Source organism: Sporothrix schenckii, assembly GCF_000961545.1.
Source record: "Sporothrix schenckii 1099-18 chromosome Unknown Cont41, whole genome shotgun sequence".
In the NCBI taxonomy this organism is placed as follows: domain Eukaryota; kingdom Fungi; phylum Ascomycota; class Sordariomycetes; order Ophiostomatales; family Ophiostomataceae; genus Sporothrix; species Sporothrix schenckii.
This window is the reverse complement of record NW_015971142.1, coordinates 1,591,105-1,611,078: the sequence shown is the minus strand read 5'-3', so window position 1 is coordinate 1,611,078 and position 19,974 is coordinate 1,591,105. Positions and strand designations below refer to the sequence as shown.

Genomic DNA, 19,974 nt, shown 5'->3' with positions numbered 1-19,974 from the left:
GCCATAGTGGCAGCTGTTACCATTGATTCGATTGCCGCTTGACGGTAGCATGATCATATGCTTTTGGCCTTTGTTGTATTCAGCGAGGGATGACACTGTCTTAATTTCCTCGGACGAAGCTTTCCGGATATTTCAGTCACAAATCTGGAATACACAATGTGGTGGTGTCTGTATTCTCTTTGGCTGTTTCATACCGTCATCGTTCAACTTGAATATTTCATACCAATCCTGTCTCTTTTTGAGTCATCTGTGCGTTTTTCCCGTATTGTACAGCATGTCCTCAGAACTGGGGATGCGCGGAATCGAGCCCCCCCTTGTCCTGACACGTATGGGGAAACAATGAGGCGCAAGAAGATGCATCTTACAGCTTTTGTCAACACACTCGTGATACAGATGTGCCACTACTGTATGCAGTGATATTCCTTTTTCCATGAGCTTGTTTTACTTTCCTTGCCTAAACGCCTTTTCCTCTAGCAGCCTGCGCTCACACAACCAATATTCAGTGCTCTCCGCCACTCCGTTCTAATGCTTCTGGGTCCTCGTCTTCCCATCTTTTTCCTACCTTTCGCCATAAACCTTAAAATGGTACTCCCGCATACACTCCCACAGAGATGGAGCTCATTTTACTGGTCTGACGTTTGCTAGCCTTCAGCTGTGCAGGCGTGGTCTTATTATTTTTGTGGTCATTGTTTGATTCCTATCCTTGATGCAGCCATGCGCCGATCTTGTTATGTTAAAAGATCTCAAGGATATGTCTCCCTTGTGTGCTTATATGCATCGGATATTCAACACCCCCCCTCCCGCGCAGCGTCTAACAAAACTTTGGCAAATAACCCCTACCCACAAGCACCGTTCTGGACACCAGCGTGTTCGTGACAATTCACTTCTCACAAAACCCAAACTCATCCACATTGAGGACGGTGTATCGTTGCAGCGTACATCTGTGTGTGGGAGTGTGAGGCGAATATATGCACGCGTCATGATTCTATCGCCCTTGCACATCACATACACATATATATACCACGCCAGTGGCTCTCCTTCTCATCTCAACTGTGAGGTATCATATCCATCTCTTCTTTCATCTTTGTTAAATCGCAGTTTTTCGTTTCGGCCGGCTCTTGTTTGTTTTGTCGTCTTCCGTTCCTCTCGCTTTGTGTTCAATTGTCTCATCTTGGTATTTTCATCGTTTTATTTTTTCTGGCGGCCTTTTCTTGCTTTAATTATTTTCAATTTTTCGTTGTCCGCACAGTGCCTGTCTCCTACCATGTCTGAAGGGGAAGCACCCGCATCTACGAGCGGCGGAGGCGCTGGGGGCGGTGCAGCACTCGCAGCTGGAGACCCCAATGGTGGTGGTGAGTCTCCTTACGGTGGCGTCGTTCCGGACAGCACCCAACCGGATACTTCTCAATCCGGTCCCTCTTCTGGTGACGCTGGAGCCAGTAACAACAGCAATGACAACGGATCGGCGGCAGTTGCGGCCGTGGCTGCAAACAACGAAATCGGAGAAATGGCCGCACCGTTGGGGGTCTCTGTAGGGAACCATGGCCACGACCAAGGCCACGACCCAGCACTTGATCGACCCCCCGATCTGGCATACAACCAGGGACGCTTTGGAGCGTCCTCACCATTCCAACCGCGAACCCACGAATACCGACCGACCGCCCAGCAGCGCACAATTGATCTAGACGAATACTTTGTACGTTTTTACTATGATTGTCGTACAACATGAGATCTGTACTAACTGCTGCATCAATGCAAGACTGGCCCACGGGATATTCAAAAACACTCGAAATGGCCAATGTTTCTTCAAATGCACGGCAGCATTCTACCAAAGATGCTTCTGCCCATTGTCGCTATTGGCACTTGGGCGATGTTTGTTACCTGTGTCTCATACTTTACAAAAAAGAACCGTTCGTCTTTCTTCGCATTGCCCGGCAGTACGAAACGCTACGGAATCTGCATGTTCTAACGTAGTTGACCATGTCAAATAGTGGGCATTAGCTCTATCTTGCTGACGGTGACCGGCTTTGTCGTCGGCTTGGGCCTGAGCTTCCGAAGCTCGACGGCTTACGAGAGGTAGCTAAGTCGATACCTTCTGTTGTCGGTTTACACCACCATGTGCCGTCTAGATACTAATCCGTTCGTTTTATAGATACGCCGAAGGTCGGCGGTACTGGGCGCAGCTGACGGTAGCGACACAAGCTCTCGGTCGTGTATTCTGGGTCCATGCCGTGGAACGAGAGGGTCAAAAAGAAAAGGATATGCTGACCAAACTGTAAGTGGTTTGTTTATTATTGATTCAAGCATACTCATTCTGCTTTATTGATGTTTGTGCAATGTGCTTCTGCCTCTTGCCGGTCGCTGCAGTGTTACCGCCAGTACAGAATCTCATCTTGCAGCCATCCCATTTCTATCTGTTTTCATGCCTACACCGACCTGACACCTGCGTGACAAAGTACGTCGTTGAATCTTCTCGTGGCTTTCGCTGTTGCCCTGAAGCACAAACTAAGGCATGAGCCATACACGGGCTACGAGGACCTCGTGCATCTCGTCGGCCACCTGGACACGTTTGCCTTCAATGCCACGGCAAAAGAGCCGGAAAAGGTGCACGAGCCGAAGCCAAACATTGTCAAACTCCTCGGCGGGTATCTGGGCATTTCTTTTGCTGCAAGCAATCCACGCAAGACCATTAAGCGCGCCAACTATCCACTCGGAAACCTGCCCCTGGAGATCTTGACCTACCTGGCATGCATCACGGATGAGATGATCACCAATACACAGTTGGTCATCCCCATGCATCAGACCCTTGCGTACAACAACATTGCCGTTCTCAACGATGTCCTGATGGGCACGGAGCGCGTGTTGACGACGCCGCTGCCGATTGCCTACTCCATTGCCATCTCGCAAATTACATGGGTGTATGTTTTCTTGCTGCCGTTCCAGTTGTACCCGACGCTGCAGTGGGTGACCATCCCGGCGACCGTTGTGGCGTCGTATATTATTTTGGGCATTCTCTTTATCGGCCGCGAGATTGAAAACCCGTTCGGCCACGACGTCAACGACTTGCCGCTGGAGTCGTATTGCGCCCAGATCTCCATGGACCTGGACATTCTGGCCTCCAAAAAGAAGCACCACCACCGCGACTGGGTCGAATCGCTCGACAACAAGGTGCTGTACCCGATCAGCATGAGCAGCTGGCATGTGTGGAAAGCACGCGGCGAGCACAAGATGCGGGATGCACTGCGGGCACGGTCTGAGATTGCGCTCGACACGCGCAAGGCCATGATGAGCCAGAAGAAGAACCGTAGCCCGGACGCCACGAAGAGCGACGACGACACCGATCCGAAACACGATCAACATCCCAATGACGGTGGGATTGGGAGTGGCCCACTGGGCTTGGGGCTTGGTCGGCGCCACGGGCTTAGCCGCAAGATGACGGCCACACACAGCGAGACCACAACGAGCGCAGCAGACGAGGAAGCCAATATCTGCTTTGGCTTCTTTGGCTTGGCCAGCTTTGGCAGCAGCGGCAGCAGCGGTAGCGACTTACCTGGCCGGATGAACAGTATCAGGACTTTCAACAAGGAATAATTGTCACATGCTAATATCGGCGAGGACTGCTTCCAGGGGCAGCATGTCTTTTTTCTATTTCTTTATTTTCAATGATTTGAGAGCGTCGTGCGTTTCAGGCTGGGCTCATTTGCTTTTGGTATTCCTATGCTTATTTTTCTTGCTCTTCATTTATTTCCTTCATTTACTTTTTTTTTTTCTGTTTCCTTTTTGTTTCTTATTTTCACTTCCTTTTTGTTTCCTTTTATTTTTGTTTTCCTCCATTTGTTTTCTTCTTTTCGTTTGTTTACTTGCATCAGCACTGCCAAATGATTTTCAGTACTTTGGGGACCAGCCATCCTTGTTTGTATTCACTTTGCATTCGATGTTTACTCACATTCTGCTTAGTTTGCATTTGCCAGTTGTATTTAAACTTTTATCTCAAGATTGTATGCAAATTGTATTTTTATTTCACTATCGTTAACCATTTAATTTTTCTCCAAACGTGTACTGGATGTCTCATTCAATGCCCACTGTTCTCTCTCAACTTTCATATAAGAAATGCATAATAAATGATATGCCTTGATTTAATTAAGGTAGTAGGAACAGTAATATGGAACATTCATAAATCGTAAACCCTCTAGAACCGCTGCAAGGTATCAAACGGTATAGTTTGCAAAGATTAGACGGAAACCACAAAACAATGAACCAAGCCTATTCTGAAAATGGAGCAGGGTAGACGGTCCTTGTGCGGCCGTCCAGAACGCGATCGACGGCCGTCTGCGCGGCTTCGGCAAAGATGGTGCTATGGAAGAGGATGCCCAGTTCCTGGCTAGTGAAGAAGCTGGCACGGTCAATGTTGCCGGAGCCCAGCACGGTGTGTTCTCCGTCGACAATGGTCATCTTGATGTGGGACTGGACGGGCTGCTCGGTGGCCGGTGCAAAGCCGCCGGCCTTTGTAGAGGGCTGCACCGGTGCCGGTTGAGGAGACGACAGCATGGCCTGCTCTTCATCCGAGGCCTTTTTCGTCGTGTCCAACGGCTGGTAGTAGGCGATGTGCAGCCGACCAAGTCCGTTTTGCGGCCGCTGCTGCTGTTGTGCGAGGGCATCATACCGTTTTACGAAGCTGCGAATGCATCGCCCTGTTGTCGTGCCGGCCGTCAGAATCTGCTCGTACACCATCATGCGCTCACCAGTGACAATGTCGACGTCGATACCGCGGCCCAGGGCCGCAAGGAGAGCTACCGTGACGGCTTCGACGGTGAAGTTGGGCGACTGGATGTAGATATGGCGGGTGGCGGCCGACAACAGCTGGAGCATGGCGAGGTTGAGCGGCGTAGGCGGCGGCGGCGCGTAGTCTTGCCAGGGAAAGGGACGGAACAGAGGGTTTCTGTGGTGCGACGACGGGAGGATGACGGTGGGGATGGGCGTTGCCGATGCGCCGGTGGATGGAGAGGGAAAGCGGACAACAATGCTCCCAGGGCCGTCCACGTCGAGGGGGCTGATGTGAAAGGGCGATGAAGCGGCAGTTGGTGCAGCATTGTCACGACGCGCGTCGTCATCGCCGTCTCCGCTGTGGTCCCAGTCTGGAAGCGTGTCTCGCCAGGTTTGGGCATAAAAGGAGAGCAGCGGTCGCACAGCGTCGCCCGTCACTTCAACGCAGTCCTCCAGCCACGGCTCCCAGCTGACGTTGCAGCTCGGCAAAAAGGCCCGTTTCCGGTCGAGAATCATAAATTTTGGGTGCATGACGCTGAACGGCAAAAAGAACAGGCTCTTGACCGACAGGTCGATGCCAGCATCACGCAAGACGGACGGAGAAGGCAGGCCCAGGTCCTTTTCCCATGACGCCGGCGGATAGGTGTAGCCGCCGCGAGACGAGGTGTGAAGCAGCTTTTGCAGCAGCGAGCGCGACGAGAAGCAGATGCGGATGCGCAGAGGCGGCACCGACTCCAGTGTCGCCGGCGATCGCGCTGCTGCCAGCTGGAGGAGTGCGGCCGAGAGGTCCGAAAGGCTCTTGGAGGCTGCCCAGAAGCACGTCACCAGCAAAATCTCACGACGGGCGCTAAGCAGCGCCGGCAGCAGCTGCGACGCAAACACCGACGCACCCGTGCCAATCCGCAAGGTATGAGGCACACTGGACGACGCAAACTGTGCGACGACCGGGTCATCGGCCACATCATCGCCATCAGCGGTGAAACCCGGTGCGTCGCGGTAGCTGTAGGCAGGCAGCTCGGCAGCCGCGATATGGGGCGGTACGGTCTTGAGCTGAGCGCATAGAGTGCGCGTGAATCCGTGTGTGCCAGCCATCGCGGGCAGCGTCTATGTCGTATTCCGTATCTATGGATGTGTGAAAACAGGGATGCGAGCGACGGGGACGATGTGAGGTCGAAGCTGCAGTGGTTAGTATATGTCAGGTCATCAAGGCGTGTTGTCGTAATGCGCGGCGTGCTTAGTGAGAAGGCCCCCAGTGAGAGCGCCCTATAATTACGTCGTCTGCTTGGCGTGTGACAGTGCAGTTTGCGGGGGACGTGCTTCCCGCGACCACTAACGCTCCTTCCTCGTCACACGTTTTAGGCGTTCTTTCCTCACAAGGAAGAATGGGAAAGACAGAGGAAGAAAGGAAGGCGCGCGGACGACACAATATGTACATGAATTAAATTCGTTGAAATCCGCTCTAAATTTAATGTTTGTCTATCGTCTCTCGGCTTCATCGCTCGTCGCATCTCAGGCACCGTCCGTTTACACCACTTTTGCGGCCCACAGCACGGCCGTCTTCAGATGCGACACAAAGACCTCGTCCTCGTACGCCTCGGCGAAGTGGCCCAGCGCCGTGTAGTAGACGCGTGTGCCGGTGCCTTCAAAATCGGGCCACGTCCATGCAATCGGGTGGTGTTTGCCGTGCTTGCCGCCTTCGTACGTCGTCTCGTCAGCCTCCAGCAGGATGTGCGTCGCGTCGTGGGATTCCGTCGTTGGCGTTGTCGGCGTCTGTTGCGCGGCCACAACGGCGCACGATGTCGGCTCGTAGTTGTACCACTCGTCGAAGTGCGAAAAGGACGGCTCGGGAAGGCTGGCGTCGGACGGCGCCGACACGACCTTCAAAAAGGGCTGCACGATGGGATGCTGCGGCGCCTTGATGACGACACGGCCCGGCTGAGGGGCAGGATGCTCGGTGAAGACGGCGCCGAGCAAACGGCCGTAGTAGCCGGCCGGGTCGACCTCGCGGGAGAGCATGGCGCTGGAGGCCCCGTGGATGCCCACGATGCCGCTCTCGCCGGACGAGACCTGGCGTTCGAGGACGGCCAGCTGCTCGGACGTCAAAAAGTTACCGGACGCGTGCAGCAGGACGATGACGCGGAAGCGCGCCAGGGTCTCGGGCGCAAACGTGGCCTCGGCGTCTTCCGAAGCCTCGACGGTAAAGGGATGGTCGGAGCCAGTCGACTGCTCAGCTAGTTTCTGGAAGCTGAGGATGCCCGCCTCGATTGACTCGTGGCGATAGCCCAGGGTCTTACTGAAGACCAACACCTTGAACGGCTCAGGCATTTTCGTGTTGCTCTGATGCGGGCGAGGAACTTGGGGACAGAAAGCGACGTGGTCCGTGATAAACGAAATGCGAATCGAAAGCAGGTCGACAGATTAAAACTATCAAAGTTACGAAATGTTATTGCCGAGGCTTATAGTAGAGCAGGCAGAAGCGTCGTGTTTTTGAAGAGAGGACGTTGTCTCCAAATCGGAAGACGCCATCAACTACGACATGCTACGGCGGCTCAATTCTTCCATCAATGAGGTGCGCTTTTGAACACTATGAGTAGCATCTCCGCAACGGCCAGCGGACCTATGGCGACAGAAAAAGAGGAGCAAGGATGTGTTAGTTGAGCAATTGTGTGGGGGCATGGAGCGAGGAAGGGAACAGGCCGCGCCTGGTTGGTTCGGTTCCTCTTCCGACTGAAAATAGGTGGAGGCGGGGTTGCCAAACATTGCAGTCGGGAGACAGCCAAAGATGATGCGAAGGCATGTGTTCTTGAAAACTAGATAGCAGGTATCGATGTATGAAGTAAAAGAACGAGTTGAGTCAAAAACAAAGCCTGTCCCAGAGAGCACAAATACAATAAGTAAAACAGTAAACGAAACAAGAGGCTCATCTCCTCATCACCGCCTCACCGCATTACCGTATCACCACATCCGCAGTCGCCATCGCCGTGTCTTCTGTACCCCCCTCTCGCTCCGGACCCGCGTCTCGACGCCCGCGGACGTGCCTGGCCGCAGCGGGTCGACCTGGTCGCGGATAAAGGCGTCGTCGTAGTGGTCGTGGCCGTCGTTGTCGGCCTGTCGCTGTTTCAGCTTGGCCACGTCGTCTTCGTCGTCACTGGCGTCGTCGCCCGGCCGCTCGTCCCGCACAATCTCCACCTCCCTGGTCACCAGAATGCGGAACACCTGCTGCCGCAACACAGGCCAGAAGATGGGCACGCTCGCGCAGATGCTCGCCAAGTTGACTTCCAGCGACGACAAAAGGACCGTGTCCGGTGCGTAGAATGTCGAGTCGACATATGTCTCGAGCACGGAGCCGCCGGAGCCAATGAGCAGGGCCAGGCGCCACGCCGCAAAGACGTTGACAAGGGCGCCGAGCAGCAGGAGGACGATCACGCCCGCGCGCGTGCGCAGAGAGGAACGGATCACCAGCGTGCCCGGCGCACTGGTTCTTGCAGAGGAAGAGACTGTGTTTCCCAGGTACAGCGGGACCGGGATGGCGAGCACACAGATGTCGAGGCCCATGTTGATGGCCGTGTGCGCAATAAATGCCGTACGGTCCGTGGAGATGCCGAAGCCGTAGCAGGTGCCCCGGTGGTTTGGGTCTTGGTTTGTCACGCCGTCCCAATACGTGCTGACGGGGAGGCAAGGCACCCAAGCAAGGAACGAAAAGGTGGCGCCCCAGGCGGCAACAATAACAATAAGAACCTGACAGGTGCGGCGTAGAAAGGTGCGGCCGGCAGTGTCGCTCGTCTTGGAGTCGATGGAGTCGTTTTTGAAAACACGGAGGAATTGAAAAAGCAGGGCCAGTTTCATAAAGGCTGTCGAGCTGACATACGATGCGTTCGCGATGTAGAACATCTTGTGTGGTCAGCCCATGCATATACTCTATAACGAGTGTTGACGTCGATATGTCAAGGGCCGTTACGTACAATCAGGAACATGCGCAATTCGCGTGGTGTGAACATGATCAAATGCTGGCCGAGGCCGAAGCTGGGTGCTGAGAAGGTTAGCAAAGGGCTTGCGTGGAATCAAAAACACCCGGAAAGAAATGCCACGTACCAATGCAAACACTGACGGCCGATGCAAGTGTCGTCATCTAACGATTTCGTGTCAGTCACTGTATGGCTCAATACATGATCTGGCCGGTGTCACGTACCAGATACAAGCCGACAAACACATCATCCCAGCCAGGCACCCGGAGCACTGCTAGGCGTATATAGAGGCGAGATATGACGCAGAGGAACGCAATCGACTGGCTTGTTAGCGAACACGTAAGAAGGGTATTAATGAGTATTACACAACATACCGTTAACGTGATGACGATGCCTCGAATGGTGGCCGGTTCATTCTGCCAGGGCATCGGCTGCTCCAAGTAGGCAGTGAAGTTAAATGGCGTATTTGTCGTCATGATGTTGGGATCGAGGTCAATGGACACGAGCGATGGAGAGACGGAGAAAGGGAAAGAAATCCGGGCTTTGAAAACAAGATGCAAAACGGTCGTTTCTGTCGACTTGCGAACTAGCTGATTACGTTCTTGACATGAGCCATGAGAAGCAGAGTAAATCGTTGGAAGACGGTCAGAGTCAGAAGGGCAGTAGTCGACTAGATATACCGGGCCTCTCTGTGTTGTATGTGTCGTTTCCAGAAAACAAATGATCCTGAAAACGACTCAGAAAACCTGGAGACATAAAGACTCGTCTGGGAGAGACTCGGAGAAAAAGACGACGAGGAGGGACCGAAAAAAGGGCCCGACATTCGTGATCTTCGTCGTTTTGTTCCTCCCATCCCGTCACCACCATACCACCATCGTATCACTTTGTCTGTGAATGTCTGTAGGGCAAAACAGGCTCTTGGTCCATTGTGCGTCGATATGTCAACCAGCCAAGTATGCATACATATGAAACAGGGCTGGTTTGCATACACCGATGGGAAAGAGTCTGCCTAAAGCTTCCTTCCCGTCAGTTACGCTTTACTGCATTGGTTTCATCCTACGAGCGGAATATTGTATGGTATGTTGGCAATGGAAGAGGCTCGTCTGAAGAAGATGGTAACATTGCCAGCAAACTGGGGACCAAACAGAACACGAAGGGAGAGGTCGGGGTAATGCCAAAGCAGGCCGTGTCATTGCCACAAGTGAACCCACCAGACGGGTGCTTGGGCGACTTGGACGTACAGGCAAAAGGAACGGCATGAACAATACAGGCAGATCGTCCATCCACTACCCATCGCCTGGGCCGGCCATCAGCACCCGAACGCGTGTGCTGGACGACGACAGAGGGGCGGCTCACAAGAAGAGGCAACCGTCCTTTTGTCGCCGCAGGGGTGCGTCGATCGCACGCCGTGGCTGAAACATGGAAGAAGCCTGAGGACGAAGCTGCGGGTCAGAAAATTAAATGCTGCCTTTATTTTTTTCGTCAATCTTTTATCCATGATTTTATGTTGCCATCACTCTCGTAATAGCAATTTGTCCCACACGAGTCTTGCTATGGATGCAAAGTAATCTATTTAATTCCGCATGCTTGAGCCACAACGACGGACCGGCCCTTGCCCGTCACTTTACGCGTTCACACATAAATTAACAGATGGGCGGCTATTTCTATTCTCTTTTCTCATATCTCGTATCTCATATCTTTCTTCCTTTTTCTCCTTTTTCTCGTCTTTATATATAAACATTTTATCTTACACAAAAGATGTTCTGTCTGTTGGACAACTCGAACTGCCGAGTGTGTCGTTACTCTCAATTTTGTCATAAACCATGGTAAAGAAAAGCAACCTTCTCGCCGAGATCCGTTGTCTGTTACGTATCGTCTCACTCCTCCCTTGTCTTTGATTTTTTTATTCTCCATTTAGTTATCAGCCGTATGGTCTGAGCCCCTTTGGTACCAGTCCCCTTCCGCCTGCACAGACAATTTCTCACGCTTTCCCAGCTCCTGCGTCGCCTCGTAGGGTAGTATCGAACCTTACAAAGTCAATATTTGCTCTTTGGCCCGCGCACAGGCCGTACACAAACGGGCATCTAATGTCCGTCGCCCCCAATTGATCGATCGTTCAGGAAACCAACAGACACCCGACAACGATCTTGGGGGCCGAATCCATCACATCTACGCCGGTTGAACCACATTGCCGAAAAGAACGCAATGTCAGGACGTCAAGAGATATGACAGTGTTGCGTGGTCTTGGAAATCTACATCGAATATCAGCAGTTACAGTTAATGTTACCTCAATTGGTTATGTATCTTCAAAACTCAAGTAGAATAATGGTGGTTCCTTTGTTCATTATACCTTTTAAAAAAAAAAAAATAGAAAAGAAGAACGACGGAAACTAAACCCGTGATAACGCACGATGTGCTGCCTATGCAGTCTACAACACATATTATGATTATCGCAGGGCATGCAACAGTACCCTTTTGCAATGCCTGGATGGTGACTGAGCTCATTGGCAAGACGATATATGCCCCGGCGGCCTTACTCCAGCTTGTCTCAATCCGGCTATGGTGTCCATCGGGATTGAGAATGGCCTCCGCCGCCGGTTACAGTATTGCTACCGGGTCCGACCTCCTACCATACCAGTTCACCGTTTCGTCGCAACGTGAGGCGTCCAGAGCCTTGCCCAGTCAGCCTTAATGATCTTCGTCGCCCCCTGTTCCATTTCCAATTCCACGACGGAGGGTGTCTGTCTCTTGCCCACCATCTCCTCCCAAACACTGGAACCGATGCATTGTCTGCAACAACGGGTCGGGCAGAGTGTTTATCTCTTCGGTTCCGGCGAGCTACGAGGACGAGGTATGCTTGACAATCCTTGGGAGTTCGAGAAAAAGACAATTTGGTAACGACTCAAAATAAAAAAGATTAGGAAATTCGTGGTCATGTGGTGCAAGCTTTGCTGTTACGTATTGTTTATTATTTTTTTTTAAAAAAAAATTGACTGCATTTTGCTATTGATTTGGAAGGTAGTCATGTTTTTTTTTTTTTTTTTTTTTTTTTTTTTTTTTAAAAAAAAAAAATTTCGTCGAAAAATATGATAATTTGTCTTGGTTTTAAAACGTTCACAAACATGCTACGCATTAAAGGAAAAGAAGAAACCATTCTAGGCCTCATCCCTCGCTCGAATATTTGAAGAAAATGATGGCAACTCGGTCTTAGCTTATGTCCACGTTTATTTGTGTCTTTCAGCCTTTACGTATACTGCATTGGTACCCCTCTCGGCCTCACGGTGTACTCGTACTCCGTAAACAGCGGCGATGCAACAATTAGCCATACGAAGTATGCATTCGACGGCAATGTTTCCCGGATGGCCCAACATTAGGATTGCTCGCCTCGGAGTCAAGGGATTGTAGTGTGGGCCTTGCCTGCCGGATTTGGACCGGACATGTCCCACTGAAGATTGCCTAAAGTAGACACAGTGGGGATACGGCGTCGGAGACTGTTGTTTCCCAATCCGGAAATCCTGGCGGACATAAGCCCTAACACTGGGTGAGAACTGTATTTGAATCCACTGAACGACAGAGCCTCGGCGGGTGCAGCCGCCACAGAAGCCTTGGCCCCGCCGTAGTTAAACCCGGAGCCGGACGACGACAACGTGAAATGTTAACATGTTATTGGTAATAGTCTGCATGACGTCTGCCACGAAACGTGATCCTTTGCACACGGACTCCTGTCCGTCCCCGTCCACGGAGTTATCCAGGCAGCCAAGCGGGATATTTCCAGATTTGGAGGGCAGATTCATGGCTCGGGGTATGCGATGGCCCGCGCAATGGCAAAAAACAGTAGGACGCATAACACAGAGATGGCATGTCGGAGATTTAGGTTGCCGGAATGCCGGCGGCAAGAGTCCGTGTAGTAGTAGCAAGGCTGGGCGATCAACGGACAGGCAACGCACCAACAAAGGGAGAGCTCCTGACCGTCGGGCTGTGTGTGTTAACCGCCGCACCTGTCCAGAAGTACAACGCTACTCGACGGCGAAAAGGCATAAGTCCTTGTTGATCGCGAACAAAGAGAAGGATCTCTCATAATGGCAGCCTCCATTTTCGCATATAAAGAGGCAGAGCTTCCCCTGGGTCGGCGACAGTTTCATTTCAGTCAAACCAATTCATCTCATGCATACACATCTCTCCATTTTCCGCCTGACAGTCATCAACGGCACCAGCAGCTTCAAGCCCTCAAACCTTCCGACACGCACCAGGCACCTCAGTCCAAGACCACTAATCATTGCGCGCCGCCTTGTACATACCAAAATGGCCGCCGTTCAGTACGCAAAGGACCAGCCCGCGGGCTTCAAGAACAAGATCGAGAAGGTCGCCATCATCGGCGTAAGTGGATTTGGCCGCTGGGCCCTATGCCGACTATGCCTATTGTCTGGATGGTTTCTGACAAGCTTCTATTAGGCCGCCGGTTACATCGGCAGAAACTTCACCCGCGAGCTGCTCAAGACCGGCAAGCACACCGTCACCGCCCTCACCCGCGCTGACAGCAAGAGCGCCATCCCCGAGGGCGTCCACAAGGTCGTTGTCGACTACGATGACCACAGCAGCATTGTCAAGGCCCTGACCGGCCAGGACTTTTTGATCATTACGCTGTCCGTGCGCGCGCCGCGCGACCTCAGCCTCAAGATCGCCACCGCGGCCGCCGAGGCCGGCATCCGGTGGATCATGCCCAACGCCTACGGTCCCAACCCCAACAGCCAGACCATGTACGACGAGATGGGCTTCGGCCAGTCGTACCGCGGCCTCATGGAGAAGCTGCACGAGCTCAAGCTCAACCCCGTCGTCCTGACCTGTGGCTTCTGGTACGAGTTCAGTCTGGCGGGCGGTCTCAGCCGCTACGGCTTCGACATTGCCAACCGCAAGGTGACCCTCTTCGACAAGGGCGACGTCAAGATGTACACGAGCACGCTGCCCCAGTGCGGCCGCGCCGCCGCTGCGCTGCTGAGCCTGCCTCTGCTGCCCGAGGACGCGTCGAGCGACGCGTCGGCGACGCTGTCGCACTACACCGAGCCGCAGCCCGCGTACATTCGGTCGTTCCACGTCAGCCAAAACGACATGTTGGCCAGCCTCAAGCGCGTGACGGGCACGACGGACGCCGACTGGACCATCACGACGGAGCCAAGCCAGGAGCGCTGGGCCAACGCGGCCAAGGCGCTGAAGAGCGGCGGCGGCGTCCACCTGGACGGCAAGACGCCCATGGCGCCCATCGAAGCCTTTAGCATGGTCATGTACACGCGCATCTTCTTCCCCGGCGGCGACGGCCTGACGGACAAGGACATTAAGAACGGCGCTCTGGGCCTGCCCGACGAGGACCTGGACGAGTGGACCAAGGAGGCCGTGCGCCTGGTCCAGACCAACGAGCTGGCCACCTATGGCCAGTAGACGGCAGAAGACGGGACATCTCGTCCATAATTGCCTCGTCGAGTTTCGCAAATTTGTCACGGTTTGATGCTGTGTGTTGAATATGACCTAAATAGAAGCTAATATGAACCTATTGCACGAAAACGATCCGTAAAGTATTCGTCTGGAAAAAAAAAGTGAACGCAGCAAGCAACAAAATCCACGCCAAACGCCAGATCGTATACGCATGACGGAACGAGTTGAGAAAATATAGAAAATCGTAGGCGCCATATCCTTGGTTACTTTGTCGAGGCGGGCGTCGCCTGCAACGACTCGACCGGTGTCGGCTTGTCGAGGCCAGTGCTCAAAAAGTCGCTGTACTCCTTGGGATCAAACGTCTTGGTCGCCGAGACGGGGTGCAGCGCGTACGACGGCGGCTTGTCCGGCTGCGACGACGGCTTGCCGTACGACGAAGACCACGAAGACGACACCTTGCCGTATGAGGTGCCCTTGCTGCTGTTGCCGTTGCTGTTGCCGTTGCTGTTGCCGTTGCTGTTGCTGCTTCCACTTGCGCCACTGCCACCGAGACCAAACACAGAGGGCACGTCAAATCCCGCTGCTGCCAGCACCCGTGCGCCCACAACGTATGTCGTCGCCGCCCACACAAAGACGACGACGCTGAAGCCCGTCGCCACGCAGAGCGCGGGCACCAGGAACAGCAGCCCGATGCCGGACCAGAAGAGGAAGATGGCCCAGAAGACGCTGAACGCGACCACCGCCCACAGGGCCACATAGCCCACAAACGCGGCCAGCGGCACAGCGCAGAAGGCGAGCCAGGTCACGACGAGGCCAAAGAGCAAGGGCTGGTCGCGGGCGGTCGCGGCAAACCAGCGGCGGAGGGCGTCGGCACGGTCGCGGCCAAGGAGCGACTGGACGGCTGTTTGGCCGCGCTGGACGGCGCCAACGAAAAGGCCGCGGAGGATGTCCATTTTGGATTGGTGGGAGTGTGGGGGGGGGGACAGAGTTGTCGGCGAGTGCTGAATGCGGAATCGGTCGAGTCGGGAATGACGCGAGTGTCGCCAAATACGGGACAATCCAGACGACGGACGAAACGTGAATCGATGGTGCAAAGTCTTGAACAACGAGATGGATGATGGTTTTGGTGTTTTGGTGGCGACGATGCTAACGCGACGTCGTCTCAAGCCCATTCTAGGGATGTAATAGTGCCATCGCGTCCCTCCAGTAGCGACGCCATACAGAATATTCTGTACAGAATACAGGTGGCGCACTTATCACGTTTCTCCACTATCGATAAGCCCATGACGTAAATCACAAGTGCGTTCACTTGCGCCTCACCACCATCCATGGCGTACTGTGCCTCCCTAGAAAGTTATGAAAATAATCACGTTGGATGCTTGTGAAGGATTCTTTCGGGGTTGACGGTAGTTGTTATTCAATTACGACAGTTCTTGCAGACCTTCAAGAGCAGCCCTGTCATAACCGCCAGAGATGGCCATACAGAGTACTTACAGTATTGACAGTAGTAGTCTGCCCCGAGTTACGTCACGGCCAACCACTAAAATGCGACAGCATTCAGTCTACAGGCAACCGCCGGCCATACCGCCCGTTGTCGGATGATCTGATAATGATTTATTTGCGTCGGCCGCACACACCTCTTATCTGATCCATTCCTGCATCGCTTCACCGCTGGTGATGTTGTTGCAGCACTCGTCTGCAAGCCACCCCAACCATGGTAGACAGCAGAGGACAGGATAAAGCCAGCGACAGCAAACGCAATAATGACAACACGCACAGGGAGATTATGCTGGTACGATGCAATCCGCTCACCTTTTCACGTACAAACAGACACACGCTGACCTGGTATGCTCACTCAACAGGCCGGTGCCTTTGCTGCGTTCACCGTCGACCTGCTGGTCTACCCACTGGACACGATCAAGACGCGCATGCAGAGCCGCGACTACATCAAGACCTATGCAGAAACATCGAATGCATCATCCAAGCCGATTGCGACGGCCAAGGCATTTCGGCGTGTCACAGCACCGTCGGCATATGCACTCCGCGGGCTGTACCAAGGAATCGGGACTGTTATTTTGGTCAACCCTCCCCGCTATTGTTACGTATTTTTTTTTTTTTTTTTTTTTTGGTTCCTAAAGAACCATACACCGTACCGGGACAATACCGCGGCCCCGACTAACTATCCTCTCCAGCCGGCGTTTTCTTTACAACCTACGAGTGGGCGAAACGGATCGTCGGCAGTGCCCTCCCAGCAGCCACGAATGCAATCGCCCCGGGATCACAGCCTCCGGCGGCGCTCATCCATGCTCTCTCGTCGGGAATGGCTGAGCTGGCCTCGTGTCTGGTGCTGACCCCCGCCGAAGTCATCAAACAGAACGCCCAGATGATCAAGAAAAGCAAGGCGACAGCAAGCGGCGGGTCCAAACTGTCGTCGGCCAGCACGTCCCTCCAGGCATTTCGCATGCTGGCCCATGCCGAGGGCGGCGCGGTGCGTCGGCTTCTCGCCGGCTACACGGCCCTGGCCGCGCGCAACCTGCCCTTTACGGCACTGCAGTTTCCCATGTTCGAGGCGCTGCGCGCACGCTTCCGTCGACGGTGGGCCGGCGTGGACAGCAGCGACCCGACCAGCAGGAACCACCTCTTGTTCGTCGGCGCCGTCAACGGGTTCAGCGCGGGCACGTCGGGGGCTGTGGCCGCTGTCATCACGACGCCCTTGGACGTGGTCAAGACGCGCATGATGCTGTCGCCATACGACGATGATGCAGGTAAGAAGAAGACCGAGGACAAGACGAACGAGAAGAACAAGCCGCCCAAGGCAAAACGATTCAGCGCCGTACAGCTGGCACGCCGCATCTACCGCGAACACGGCATTCGAGGTCTGTTCAGAGGCGGCGCATTCCGGGCGGGCTGGACATTTGTCGGCAGTGGGCTGTACCTAGGTACATACGAGGTCGCCAAGGCGTATCTGCGTGGTGGCCGACAGGAGGGAGACGGTGATGGCGGCATTTGAGCGAGTTCAGGCGTCGTTCCCGGGAGACAAGAGGCGACAGACAAAAACAAAAATAGAGCAGCAGATAGACAATGCACGCAGAATGAATGCAATCGATTGCCAATTCAATTTGCAAACGACTTCTGGGCCGAAAGCACCATAAAGAGGCCAGCCGAAGCGGAAGGCGCGCCGTACACAATCCACGTTACATGCTTCCCAAACCACCTGCTTATCTCGCAGTTCGCAAGCCGTGTGTATGTCGTACTTGTAGCGGTGAGTCCAGTTATAATTCGAATTGTGTCGACCAAGACAGAAGACAGTGGCAGCCGTAGTCGCACGCGCGTTTTGAAAGCATCGACACGTTTCATTGCGGTATTGTTTTTTTCTTTCTCTTTCATCCCTTTTTTCGTGGCTTTCCATTGGGCAATTCCATTGTACATGAGCATGCAAGACGGGTGGAGGCGATGGCATCAACCGCCGAATCGATGGCGCGATTGGCTGCGACTCGGCTCTTGGCGTTCGGGTGGGCAAATCTGCGTGTTAGTGTCGTGGAAAACGGGCAAAAAGGGAAAGAAAGACAAAAAGTACAAAAAGTAAATCGAACGAGATACCAACAAACACGACAAAAAAACAGCACGTCCGGCGCAGCTTCTCCTCAGGTTTTCCTATTAAATCACGGCAGAGTATTGTATCGCTCCCACGAAGTACACGCCGCCGTCTTATGGCCGTGTCTCTACATTGAGTCACCAAAGGAACGGGCGAAACCGCTTTGGACAACAACTTTTCTCGACTCTTCCCTTGCCCCCTTGTCTCTCGTCCCTTATTTTAGTACCCGCAAGTGGCGGCATAGGAGGATAAGCTCGCCATTTGATGGCCGAATGTCAACAGTCCAGTACTACTAAGACCGCGAGATGGCGAACAATGTAGTTTGAGACGGTGCAAAATAAAATAAAATAAAAAATCTCACGTAGTGTGATGGTGAGAAGGAAAGCACGTAGAGACGGAAAGCGCAGGCAAAGAAAGATGAAAAATAAAAGGAGCAAAAAGAGAAAAGAAGCATCATTGAAAGGCGTTTCCCACCGGCGACACGTCTATTTCAGCAACGTCTCTTCACACAAAGTCCTTTCCATATTTTAATATTTCAGCACCTGAGACCTTGCTCTTTCGCTCCCATCATAACTCATCCCATCATCTCTGTCCACAGTTCCAGCACACTTGTAACATGGCTGCAACAGTAGCGTCGAGACAGGCCATTGTGCCCACGCTGGTGGACAACAACGAGAAGGCGGCAGCTGCCCTGGTCCAGGCCCTCGAGACGGAACCCACTCCGTCGCCGCCGCCGTCGCCGTCGCCGGCATCAGCAGAGACAGACTCGTCTCGCTTCATCACCTTCTCTCCTTACCCGGACCACCTGCTGGATTTGGAGACGCTGGACCCCCAGACCGCGCTGCTCGCGCGTGCCCTGTCCGTCTTTGACAAGACCCGTGACGACTACGCCACGGCGCCCTATGTCCAGTCCTTTAACTTTTCCGTCGTCATCGACGAGCTCCGCCGGCTGCGGGTCAGCACCACCTCGGCGGCGACGCCGTGGGAAAAGCGCGACTACTTTGTTGTCGCCTTCCGCTCGCAGATTCCGCCCACCACCAACTACGGCGACCTCAGCAGCCTCGACAAGGCCGCCCACCGGGAGGCGACCGACAGCGGCGGCCTGCTGCGGTACTGGTTCCACCTGCCGGACGCCGATGGCCGCAACCTGGCCACCTGCCTTTGGCGGTCGCCGGCAGACGCGCACAAGGCAGGCCACGGGGCGCAGCATCGCAAGGCGAGTTCGTCCGTGCGGTCGCTGTACCGGGAGTGGCGCATCGAGCGGTACCGGCTGGTGATTGACGACGACGTCAAGTCTTGGGAGGTGATTGAGTGGAGGGACTAGGGCGTTTGCGTGTGCTTCGGATGGGATTAGTTAGGGAGACGGCGTATCAAAATGTTTAGCAAACAGTAACGACTTATGAATCAACAAGTTCAACGAGACCAAACCAGACGACCAATGCCATTCCGCAAGTGGCCTTTTGTAAAGAACGGAAGAACGAAAGAACGGACCAGAACGAGACCCCATCAAACAAGGAAACGTCGTTCTTTTAAGCTCTCCTCGAAACCCACCGGTCCACATGTCGTCAGAGCTTTCCCCAGACTACGTCCATGTCGAATGTCGTCTTGCGTGGTGCATTGCTTGTTTCGTCGTAGTGGTGGCCACCGGCGTGGGGGCCGCGAGTGGGATGGCCCAAATCCGTGCGGGATGCGCGTGGGATGTGTACATTCGCAATTGTCAACCCGAAGCGAACAGTGCTCATTGCCTTGTGGAAATCGCACAGGGCCTTGCATGTTGGCGTGGGATGACGTATGCCTTTGTATGTTTCCGATTTTCTTGGGATAGTTTGGGATTTGGTTGTTTCTTGAGGCAATGGCCTCTTTGCTTGGGCACTTTAAGTCTCACGATCAGGAGGAAGGTGCGGTTGTCACTTTGCGGCTTGCTCTTTCCTCATTCACAAAGTCCTTTGCCCTACGCATTAACTTATGTTGTTCACGTCGATTTTTGCGACTTTCGAACCGCACTCCTCAATAGCAGTCAAGCGACGAGCCAGCAAATCAAGACACAACACTTACACAGTTTGGACGTGCTGTGGAGGTGTTGGACCCTGGCGTGTGTGTTGATGCATTTTCCACCACAGCGATTTAGCGTCAGAATGGTGGACAGACGCTAGCCCGTTTTCAGCGGCTGGTTTAGGAAAGTGGGTCAACTACGGCCCCGCTACAACAATTCAATATTCGAGT

The 19,974-nt window shown here is 53.7% G+C and overlaps 9 protein-coding genes across 9 annotated transcripts; 4 read left to right on the top strand and 5 right to left on the bottom strand.

The window, feature by feature from the left end:
• Window positions 1-1,264: 1,264 nt before the first annotated feature.
• On the top strand, window positions 1,265-3,591 carry SPSK_07116 (uncharacterized protein; the record flags this gene model as incomplete). The annotated part of the gene is made up of 5 exons (XM_016733784.1): window positions 1,265-1,696; window positions 1,760-1,937; window positions 1,992-2,076; window positions 2,153-2,275; window positions 2,457-3,591. 5 exons carry the CDS (start codon window positions 1,265-1,267, stop codon window positions 3,589-3,591), a joined length of 1,953 nt encoding a protein of 650 aa, XP_016590856.1.
• A 672-nt stretch (window positions 3,592-4,263) lies between these two features.
• SPSK_07419 (phospholipase d/transphosphatidylase) lies at window positions 4,264-5,856 on the bottom strand (the record flags this gene model as incomplete). The annotated part of the gene is made up of 1 exon (XM_016734082.1): window positions 4,264-5,856. The coding sequence occupies one exon, from the start codon at window positions 5,854-5,856 to the stop codon at window positions 4,264-4,266; it is 1,593 nt and encodes a 530-aa protein (XP_016590855.1).
• A 432-nt stretch (window positions 5,857-6,288) lies between these two features.
• Window positions 6,289-7,089, bottom strand: SPSK_07896 (Crp/FNR family transcriptional regulator; the record flags this gene model as incomplete). The annotated part of the gene is made up of 1 exon (XM_016734549.1): window positions 6,289-7,089. The coding sequence occupies one exon, from the start codon at window positions 7,087-7,089 to the stop codon at window positions 6,289-6,291; it is 801 nt and encodes a 266-aa protein (XP_016590854.1).
• A 630-nt stretch (window positions 7,090-7,719) lies between these two features.
• SPSK_07806 (uncharacterized protein) lies at window positions 7,720-8,655 on the bottom strand (the record flags this gene model as incomplete). The annotated part of the gene is made up of 1 exon (XM_016734461.1): window positions 7,720-8,655. The coding sequence occupies one exon, from the start codon at window positions 8,653-8,655 to the stop codon at window positions 7,720-7,722; it is 936 nt and encodes a 311-aa protein (XP_016590853.1).
• Window positions 8,656-8,708: 53 nt separating this feature from the next.
• SPSK_08060 (uncharacterized protein) lies at window positions 8,709-9,205 on the bottom strand (the record flags this gene model as incomplete). The annotated part of the gene is made up of 4 exons (XM_016734710.1): window positions 8,709-8,794; window positions 8,857-8,893; window positions 8,954-9,049; window positions 9,104-9,205. The coding sequence occupies 4 exons, from the start codon at window positions 9,203-9,205 to the stop codon at window positions 8,709-8,711; spliced, it is 321 nt and encodes a 106-aa protein (XP_016590852.1).
• Window positions 9,206-12,893: 3,688 nt separating this feature from the next.
• Window positions 12,894-14,162, top strand: SPSK_07597 (oxidoreductase CipA; the record flags this gene model as incomplete). Its single annotated transcript, XM_016734256.1, has 2 exons — window positions 12,894-13,106; window positions 13,182-14,162. 2 exons carry the CDS (start codon window positions 12,894-12,896, stop codon window positions 14,160-14,162), a joined length of 1,194 nt encoding a protein of 397 aa, XP_016590851.1.
• A 257-nt stretch (window positions 14,163-14,419) lies between these two features.
• SPSK_07964 (uncharacterized protein) lies at window positions 14,420-15,109 on the bottom strand (the record flags this gene model as incomplete). The annotated part of the gene is made up of 1 exon (XM_016734616.1): window positions 14,420-15,109. The coding sequence occupies one exon, from the start codon at window positions 15,107-15,109 to the stop codon at window positions 14,420-14,422; it is 690 nt and encodes a 229-aa protein (XP_016590850.1).
• A 761-nt stretch (window positions 15,110-15,870) lies between these two features.
• On the top strand, window positions 15,871-17,166 carry SPSK_07580 (mitochondrial carrier protein; the record flags this gene model as incomplete). Its single annotated transcript, XM_016734239.1, has 3 exons — window positions 15,871-15,948; window positions 16,019-16,258; window positions 16,375-17,166. 3 exons carry the CDS (start codon window positions 15,871-15,873, stop codon window positions 17,164-17,166), a joined length of 1,110 nt encoding a protein of 369 aa, XP_016590849.1.
• A 1,201-nt stretch (window positions 17,167-18,367) lies between these two features.
• Window positions 18,368-19,075, top strand: SPSK_07954 (uncharacterized protein; the record flags this gene model as incomplete). Its single annotated transcript, XM_016734607.1, has 1 exon — window positions 18,368-19,075. One exon carries the CDS (start codon window positions 18,368-18,370, stop codon window positions 19,073-19,075), a length of 708 nt encoding a protein of 235 aa, XP_016590848.1.
• Window positions 19,076-19,974: the final 899 nt, after the last annotated feature.